The sequence below is a fragment of the Galeopterus variegatus genome, unplaced genomic scaffold (assembly GCF_000696425.1).
Source record: "Galeopterus variegatus unplaced genomic scaffold, G_variegatus-3.0.2 Scaffold583, whole genome shotgun sequence".
NCBI lineage: Eukaryota > Metazoa > Chordata > Mammalia > Dermoptera > Cynocephalidae > Galeopterus > Galeopterus variegatus.
This window is the reverse complement of record NW_007726694.1, coordinates 455,385-464,227: the sequence shown is the minus strand read 5'-3', so window position 1 is coordinate 464,227 and position 8,843 is coordinate 455,385. Positions and strand designations below refer to the sequence as shown.

Genomic DNA, 8,843 nt, shown 5'->3' with positions numbered 1-8,843 from the left:
AAAAAAAAAAAAAAAAAAAAAAAAGAGTGGAAGATATCTGTGCTGAGGGACGGGGAGGGGGAGGGGGAAGTGACACACTGGAAGGCCGACATCCTAAGTCACTAAGCTGTGCCCACACACCTCGTCCGTCCATCCATCCATCCAAACAGGCTTTGAGAATTTAAAAATGAAGGTCACAGCTCTACTTCAAAAAGATCACAATCTAGCAAAGCCCAGAGGCCAAGCAGAGGATATTTGGCTAAAACACACAGCATCCTGACTTCGCTAACAAGAGAGGCCCAAGTGGCGAAGACTAGTTTGAAATTCCAGAGGGGAGGTAATAGGAAAAACCTAGCTGGATCTGGTGGCTTCAGAGACACTAAACCCTCTTCCACCCACAAACGATGTTAAGAGGCCTCAGGCTGAGGACTCTTTCTTGAGTTGGTTCCAGCCAGAGGCAGGAAGAGAAAAAGCAGAGGCTATGCAGAGGTGTGTAAAGGTACCGGCTGGGAGGCCAGGGGTTGGGTCAGGAGACTTGCTGGAAGACAGATACCAGGTCTAAATGGCAGGCAGGTTGGGACAGAAGCCCTGGGAGGTGGGGTCTTTTTCAAGTAAGGCAGGAAGCAGGTTATGTATGTATTGTTCCTGCGTGCATTGTTTGAATATTATAGAGGCTAAGAGATCCAAGATGGTGGGGCCTGGTGGCTAACCTAGGCTGCCCATAGCAGGAAGCACAGTTCAGTTGAGAATATTCATGCTGATTTTGTACGAGGCCACCAGGATGGGTAGGATTGTTTCTACCTGGAGAAGCTTACAGAATGGCTCAACCTTTTCTCTCATTCTACAGGGCTGCACTTATACCCTCCTCTGCTCTTGCCATCTCTCACAGGGCCCAGGCTCAGGGCCCACAAGGTTCAAGAGAAAAGACACGCTGGGCCCAATGAATCAACATAATTTATTAGATCCACTCAGTGCCAAGACAGGATCCTGGACCTGGAGCTGGATTACAGGGCTCATCCTTAGATTCAGTCTGGTCTTTCCCATCATGCCTCTTACTTCCAATCTGGGATTCTTTTCTAGTAGGAGGGCCCCTACTCCTTCCCTCTGGCTCTTCCGGTAATCATCTTTGATGATGACTTTCATCAAATGAATGGAGAACTTTCCAGAGACAGCAAGGCTCAGGAAGAAGAGTATCCATCATCAGTATAGTCTGAAATGCTCTCCCATCAGATGCCCTGAGGCTGGGCCCAGAGTGAGGTGCCCCAGCCTGGGGGACTGCCTGTAGGACTGCCTTTCCAGGACCAGGGTTTCCTCAGTGCTCTTGGCCTGCACGTGGGGGTTGGTAGGCAGATGTCTGGTGCTCTTTAAGTTCGAAGGTATCATGGCCCTCTCTGTGGAGCAAAGGGATGTGGGTCAGGGATCCCAGGCAACCCTCAAACTCTCCCACAGAATAATCTACCTGCACCCACCGGAAGCAGCGGGCACAATAGAGGTCTCCCTCACAGCCAGCACAGCGCAGGGTAGCGTCCTCATTGCAGATGCAGCACCAGGGGAGCTCCTCTTCCTCAGCCTCCATCCTGAGGGCCATGTCCTGGGCCTTCAGGGGCCAGAGAGGTATGGGGAAGTAAGGTACCTGATGGGGTCTGGGGGCTGCTGCAGGAGCAGTCAGCCAGGCAGGGAGAAGGCTGTGGGCAGCCTGAGGGTCGTGTCTGGGGCTTTTCTCACCTCAGGCTCTGCCCTGCAGGGTTGGGCCCGGGGTTTGGGAGCCGGCTCCACAGGGATGTTACAGCCACTTGCCTCATCCAGGGCAGCTTCTTCAGTGAGCTGTGGACAGGGTGAAGAGGTGCCACTCCCCACTCCAGGCCCAGGGCCCCTCTCCCAGTATTTCTATACTCTGTGGTTTCAGCTTCTCAATTCATATTCCTTCACCTGTTGCCTGTGGCTGATGATTCCCCAACTCAGGAGACCAGGGGGCAGGTCTGGGTCACAGGGACAGTGGGGCCCCAACTAGAACAGGAGCCCTAGAGTGGAGGCAGGGTGAACAGTGCCAGGCAGGTAGTGGGGCAATGAGGCAGAGACAGCACAAGAGGTGGTCAGGTGGATAAGCCAGGGCCCACCTGCTGCAGGACTCTCTGGATGGCTGTCTCCTCATCCTCATCGTCATCACTGTCTGGAAGGCGATAGTCCTGGAGGGTCACTTGAAGAGGGAGAGATGAGAACAGGGGAAGGAGGAGTAAGGAGGAGAGATTTCATCTGAATGGCTGTTGCCTTGCCTCCTGGAACTGGGGAACTGGTTCCAGGGGCACTTGTTCCAGAGCTGAGAAGCTTCTTCATCCACTCTGACCAAATCCTGTCCCTCCCTGCCCCACCCATGCAGGGCAGGGCCATCACTGAAGCCCTGAGGAGGGGGGGAACAGAAGCCTCAGTGTGCCCAAACGGACTGAAAGTCACCCTGCCTCCTGACAGCTGCCACTGATTCCTCACCCACTGCGGTACCTTCCTCATGGCTCTGGGCAAGGCTCGACAGATCTCTGGGCACAGGGACCCCAGCATCTGACTCAGCCCTGGCAGGGAATACTTGAATTGGAGAGGCCTTGAACAATGGTCATGAGTGAGGGGCGGTTCCCCAGCCTTTACCTCTATCGGGGTCCTGTCCCCGCAGCACGGCCAGACGCTTGGCCAGGGCCAGGATCCGCTCCTGCCTTGTGTTTTCCTCTCGCAGTTCAACCGCTGCCTCAGCCAGCAGCCTGCTCTTCTCCTCCTCCACAGACCAGCTAGCCTGCTCCTTGGAATTAGTGCTCTGGCTCCCTGGGCCACCCTGGTTGAGGTCATTCTGGAGAGAGGCAGCTGGAAGGGGGGCAGTTAGGGAGGCAGAGACATTCCAAGATCTCTCCTCAGAAGCCACTGAGCTCATTTCTCAACTTTTTTTTTTTTTTTTTTAAAGATGACCGGTAAGGGGATCTTAACCCTTGACTTGGTGTTGTCAGCACCACGCTCTCCCAAGTGAGCTAACTGGCCATCCCTATATAAAGATCTGAACCCGTGGACTTGGTGTTATCAGCACCACACTCTCCCAAGTGAGCCACGGGCTGGTCCTATTTCTCAAGTATTTTTTAACCAAAGATCATCACCTTTTTTGCTCAGCACTAGTGCTTACGGTTTATATCACAAATAAAATTAGTATTTCCTCCATTGTTCCACATGTGAAAATCTAGTTATCTTTTTCTAGTTATCTTTTTTTATCTTTGTCTTTTTCAACCACATACATCCCCACCCACCTGATATTTCAACATGCTGCCCTTAAAGTGGGTGTCCCACGGTTTGCGGTTTGGGAATCATTGCCCTAAGGATCAGGATATGGGAGGCCAAGGCTCAGTCTCTTTGTCTTTCAGGGCTGGAATTTGCATTTCATGGATGTAGCACAGAGAGCACATGAAGGAAGCAGAGATCTTGTATATCACTGGGTGGGAAGAATTTTACCAGAGTGGGTGTGGCTCTGACATGGGCACTTTCAGCTTCGAGTTTCTTTGGGTTCAAGTTCCAGCTCTGCCACTTAACAGCTGTGTGACCTTAGTCAAGTTCCTTAAGCTCACCAAGCCTCAGTTCCCTCATTTATAAATAAGGATAACAATAGTATATACCTCATAGGATTATTGAGGATATTAAATGAGATTGTGTCTCTAAAGCAGGGTTTCTCAATCTTAGTTCTATTGACACTTTAGATAACTCTTGTTGTGGGGAGCTATCCTGTGCATTGTAGGATATTTAGCAGCATACCTGTTTTCTACCCTCTGGATGCCAGTAGTACCCTCTGAATTGTGACAACCAAAAAGACTCCACACATTGTCAAAAGTACCCTAGGGGCCAGGGGGAAGGGGTGAGGCAAAATCATCCCTGGTTGAGAATCACTGCTCTGAAGGCTTCAAACAGTACTGTCCAATATAATTTTCTATTATGATGGAAACATTCCATATCCTGTTCTATGTCTGTGCTTTCCACAATGGTAGCCATGAGCCCATGTGGCTATTAAGCACTTGAATGTGGCTAGTACCACTAAGAAAATGAATTTTAAATTTTATTTAATTTTAATTAAATTTCGATTTAAATAGCTTCTTCTTTCTCCTGATCATTATAATCATCATCACTGCAGAAAACATTCACTGAGCACTTATTATGACCAGGTAAGTTCCCAAGCGCTAATTAGATTATCTCATTTACTCCTCCTAACTTCGCCATGAGGTAGGTTTTACCATACACACCTCCATTTTACAGGTAAGAAAAGTATGACTTAGGTCAAGTAACTTGCCCAGGGTCATAGAGCTAGTAAGTGGCAGAACTGGGAACCACTGTTGAATTCTAAAGCCCACACACCTAACCACTAAGCTTACACTGGCTCCCTTTAGAGGAAGCACTCAATAAACGGTAGCTCTTATAATGTTGATTATTCTAATTTACACTCATCTGCCAGAGGGTAGAGAGCAAAACCTCTCCCATCTGGGGGAAAAAGGTAGGCCAGGTCCCTGGGGGAGCTAAGTGGAGGGGTTACCTGTGCTGGTAGCTCTTATAATGTTGATTATTCTAATTTACACTCATCTGCCAGAGGGTAGAGAGCAAAACCTCTTCCATCTGGGGGAAAAAGGTAGGCCAGGTCCCTGGGGGAGCTAAGTGGAGGGGTTACCTGTGCCTGCTCGTTCCCAGCTGTCATCAATAGCCACTTCAGCTGCCAGCTGTGTTAGCAGATCCTGTGTCTGCTGTGCTTGGGTCCTGGTATCTGGTGTCTGATGTGCCTGTCCAGAGGAGGGAACCTCAGTGGGGAGCAGGAGTAGGGGAGAAAGCCACACCATAAGGCCCAGAAGCAGTCTGGGTCGGGTGGATGCTGAGGAGTTCTCAAAGTCTGGGGAAAGGGGATGAATCCAGGGCCCCCATAATCAAGTAGGTCTGGCAGTCCCCAGTAGGACTGGGGGTCCACTCTTTCCTGCCCCACCCAATCCTGCTGCTTGTCCTTCATTCCTTGGCCTAGCAGTAGGCCTGAGGATCAGGAGCTAAGGGTGGGAAGTCTGGGCTAGCCATTTAGCTCAGTTGATTAGAGCACGGTATTATAATACCAGGTCAAGGGTTTGGATCCCCATACTGGCCAGCTGCAAAAGAAAAAGGGTGGGAGTGCTTGCCAACTTCTGCAAAGTATATAACTGTACACATATTTGGGCTTTTGCCAGGTCCTTGCCCTATGAACCCCTTTCTCTCAAGCCATAGCACTCACCGGCTGGTGGGTCTGAGAAGGAGGAACTCTGCCCTGCAATGCAGCAAGCCGTCTCTCCATCTCCTGGGTGGAAGGGATAGAACCCTGAGGTTCATCCCTAAGTGCAGCCAGCCGTGCTTCTATCTCTGCCTGTGAGGGCACTGACTCTGCAATTGGCATAGGGTAGTCTCGTAAGGGCCAGAGGAATCCCAGTCCCAGAAGCCCTGGACTGTGTCTTTTAAGCCACTGTGCCTGCCCCCACTCACTGGGCTTGTTCTCCTGGCGGAGCCGTGCTAGACGCTGAGCAATGACCTGGTCTTGTTGGGTTAGTCCCTGGCTCCAGGAAGTGCTGGATTTCTGCTTGGTTTCCAAAGCTGCCACACGCCTGGCAAGATATGAGATAGTCGCTCTTGAATAAGGCAGAAGCGGGATGAAGGCACCCACTCACTGTTTCCCATTTGAATCATTTCTGGGTATCTAGAGAGCCCTCCAAGGGGCAATCTTCTGTTGCCCTCAGTCATGTCACCCTGCAGCCCAACCCAGCTGACCAGCTTTCAGAGCCCAAAAGGGCAGTCAGGAGCCTGACAGATGGGTATTCTGACTCTGCGCTCATTTGATCTAGAAGCTAGGAAGAGAGTCTTACCCTATGGCTTCCCTGTCCTTTCCCCATCCCTATTTGTCACTTTCTCTTCAGTACTTACTTCTTATAGTTCTGAGGTGGTGACCACTTGGAGGCATTGGCAGGAGAAGATCCTCTATAGAGAAGACATCCAGTGTCAGGAGTCCTGTGATCCCATCAGTCAGTGACCCCCACCCCAAACACTTCCTAGGCTGACCTCAAGCCACAGAAAACAAGGCTGCGAAAGCTGGCCGGATGCTCACTGCCATATTGGCTGAACCCTCACCCACGCCTGCCTCTCACCTGGTCAGGACCTCATAGCACTGCTTGCAGACTTTCTGTTGTTTGTTCCCAGTCTGAGGCACCATTGCACTGAAGCTAAGGCAGCCGGAACAGAAGGCCAGACCACAATTCTTACAGCCGTACTATAAGAAACACGAAGCAGGAGGATCCACGTCTAACCCGTCCCTGTGGGTTCCTCCCTGGGACACTCCGAGAACACAGAGAGAAGACACTGAAGTTGTGACCAGCTGCTGGGAGGAGGAAGAGGAGTGGGGACCCTAAGGCCTAGGGAGAGACAGGGGCGGAGGGTGAAGCAATTCCTCCATTTCCAATCTCTTATTCAAACTGAATAAAGCTTCATGCAAAATTCCATCCTTTCTACCCTGTTTTCAATTCCCCGACACAGGGGTGTAGAAGACAGATAGGTAAAGCCTCTGCTTCAGGTCACTGACTCTTGAACAAAGGAGAATCAGAGAGAATGCAGAGTCCATGCCTTCTCTGCTCTGGCAGAGATGGAGAGCGGCGTGGCTCAGGATGGGATGATAACAATAGCCTGTTTATTATGCACTTACTGTGTGCCAGGCACTAAACTCAGTACTTAGCATTCATCATCTGATTTCGTCCTCACAATTTACACACATTATCTTACGTAATCCTGATGCCCACCATTATTCCATTTTTATCCCTTTTTTAGAGAGGGCCAAAGAAGTTACATGACTCCCCAAAGTCACCCCGTTAATTAAACAGCAGAGCTCAAATCTGAACCCTGACTCCAAAATCCAAGTTTCTAAGTGCTATACGTCCTGCCTCCCAACGTGCCGTTAATTCATCCCATCTGGTTCTCATCATCTCCTTGTCGGATGCCCTGGTCACAAATGAGGCAGAGAAAGCTTGCAGTTTACCAGCGGAACTTGGCAGATCTGTGCTGAGGACACAGGAGTCTATGCATGAGCCCTGGGGGTAGGGGGAAGTATGGTAATTTAACCCAAGAGACCTGGGTACGGGCAGCCTGCAGGATGCGGAAGGTTTGAGAGCAGAGAGAGTAACGGGCACGGTGTGATGGACAGTTGTCACAGGGTATTAAATAAGACCGGGCTGCGGAGGAGCAGGGTGAAACAGCCAGTTGCTACACTGGGCTGACAGAAAAGCGTAGCTTTCCAAAACCAACAGCAGCGCGCTTTAGAGCTTACAGAAAACTTTAACCTTCAGAACCTCACTGCACCCTCACATCAACTCCGAGAGCAAGGGAGTATTAGTCCCATTTTACAGAAAAGGAAACAGGCTCAATGGCTTCATCAAAACCGTACAGCTAGAAAGCGGCCGTAAAACCAAGTCGTCGGACTGCCAGTCCCGTGCTTTTCCCTCCATGCCGCGTCCTCCCTGGCCCTCTAGCCCTCGGGAGAGAAGACTCGCCTCCTTCTTGAAGAGAGTGAACTTGACAGCGCAGCCGTAGCACCTACTCTCCATCGTGGCTCCAGCGCGGTAGGATCGGGCAGAGCTGAAATCTCGCCGACCAGGCCCACAGCCCCTTGGACTCCCACCCCACCCCGCCCTCCACGCCCACTCGCGCGTTCCGGCTGCGGCGGAAGCTGGGGTTGCTGGGAGTCGTAGTTCATTCACGACTGCCCGCCTCCCTCAGAGTCAGTCAAACCTGACACACAGCACCACGATTCCCAGGGGGCCAAGCGCCAGTCGGCCGGCTCCGAGCCGGCGTCCGCATGCACGCTTAGACTCCTGGGAATTGTAGTACGAAGCTAATCAGGTTGGAACCATGGCGGTGACCAAGGAGCTCTTACAGATGGACCTGTACGCACTGCTAGGCATCGAAGAGAAGGCGGCGGACAAAGAGGTGAGGATGGTGGCGAGGAAGGCTGGTCCTGAGCAGCCTGGCGGCCCTTCCTGTCCCGACGCCTCGCCCGAGGCTGGCACCGCCCTCCAGGTTCTGCTGGACTCTGGGCTGGGCGAGAGGGGCGGCCCGACGGCCTCAGAAGGTGGGCACAGAGGGCTCTTCGCGCCGGGTGTCTGTGCTCTCCCTGTGGCTCTATCAGAGAGAGGCCGCGGCGTGAGCCTGGGAAGGAAACTTAGCTAACTCTTCTTTGCGCCTGCGCAGTCTCACCCTCGATTCCGCTTCTTTCTTGAGCGTGGCTGGAGTTGCTTCTTTTCAGTCTCTCCTGCAGGCTAATTAAACTCCACTTAGAGTCTAGGACCGAAGAATGGTCAGATCCCAAGGCACCTTCGCTTCTTGCGCATGCCCCCTCGGCGGTGCGACCTATGACCCTGCTGTCTCTGTTTTCTTTTCCATTTTAGCTTATTGACCTGGAGACATTCTTTTGTCGTTGTTGTTTCTGGGGGTTGTTGTTTGTTTGTTTGTTTTTGTATTTTTTTGATGCTGGCCTGTACAAACGATTGAACCCTGGAACTTGGTATTATCATCAAGGAATCATTCCTGATACCTCTCTGTCCTCTTACCCCTGCCATCTAGTCCATCACAAGGTCCTAATGAGTCAACTTCCTAGATAATTCTCAAATCTGTTCATTATCTCCGTCTCCACCACTACCACACCAGCCCAAGCCCCCATCGACTTCCAACTGAATGTTTGGAGTAGCCTGCCAACTTTCTCTCCTTCCAATCTATTCTATTCTTCTTCTTCTTCTTCTTCTTCTTTTTTTTTAAATAAAAAGATGACCGGTAAGGGGATCTCAACCCTTGGCTTGGTGTTGTCA

The 8,843-nt window shown here is 51.3% G+C and overlaps 2 protein-coding genes across 5 annotated transcripts in view; one reads left to right on the top strand and one right to left on the bottom strand.

Annotated features, from left to right (window-relative positions):
• Positions 1-915: 915 nt before the first annotated feature.
• ZFYVE19 (zinc finger, FYVE domain containing 19) lies at positions 916-7,586 on the bottom strand. Of its 2 annotated transcripts, XM_008570243.1 has the most exons (11): positions 7,533-7,586; positions 6,141-6,262; positions 5,920-5,973; positions 5,485-5,603; positions 5,240-5,385; positions 4,658-4,766; positions 2,617-2,826; positions 2,097-2,176; positions 1,705-1,803; positions 1,449-1,576; positions 916-1,370 (listed from the first exon to the last, which is right to left on the bottom strand). In XM_008570243.1, the coding sequence occupies exons 1-11, from the start codon at positions 7,584-7,586 to the stop codon at positions 1,292-1,294; spliced, it is 1,200 nt and encodes a 399-aa protein (XP_008568465.1). In that variant the 3' UTR covers positions 916-1,291. The 2 variants fall into 2 exon arrangements, with proteins under 2 accessions (XP_008568465.1, XP_008568464.1); XM_008570242.1 differs by lacking the exon at positions 7,533-7,586 and having other exon boundaries at positions 1,289-1,370; positions 1,483-1,576; positions 6,141-6,226.
• A 271-nt stretch (positions 7,587-7,857) lies between these two features.
• DNAJC17 (DnaJ (Hsp40) homolog, subfamily C, member 17) overlaps positions 7,858-8,843 on the top strand; it is a 29,238-nt gene continuing 28,252 nt past the window's right edge. For 2 of the 3 annotated variants that reach the window (XM_008570246.1, XM_008570245.1), the window contains exon 1: positions 7,881-7,968. In XM_008570246.1, coding sequence (XP_008568468.1) covers positions 7,891-7,968 — 78 coding nt within the window. In that variant the 5' untranslated portion in view covers positions 7,881-7,890. Of the gene's footprint in view, positions 7,969-8,843 lie in introns of all 3 variants that reach the window. The other variant, XM_008570247.1, reaches the window with a different exon arrangement.

Coding starts and splice junctions, on each gene's coding strand:
- ZFYVE19 (XM_008570243.1), bottom strand. CDS start 7,586: ATGGAGAGTAGGTGCTACGGCTGCGCTGTCAAGTTCACTCTCTTCAAG. Junction 5,974..6,140: donor TGCTATGAGGTCCTGACCAG/GTGAGAGGCAGG, acceptor TCTTCTCTATAG/AGGATCTTCTCCTGCCAATG. Junction 2,827..4,657: donor CTGGGAACGAGCAGGCACAG/GTAACCCCTCCA, acceptor CCCCCCTTCCAG/CTGCCTCTCTCCAGAATGAC.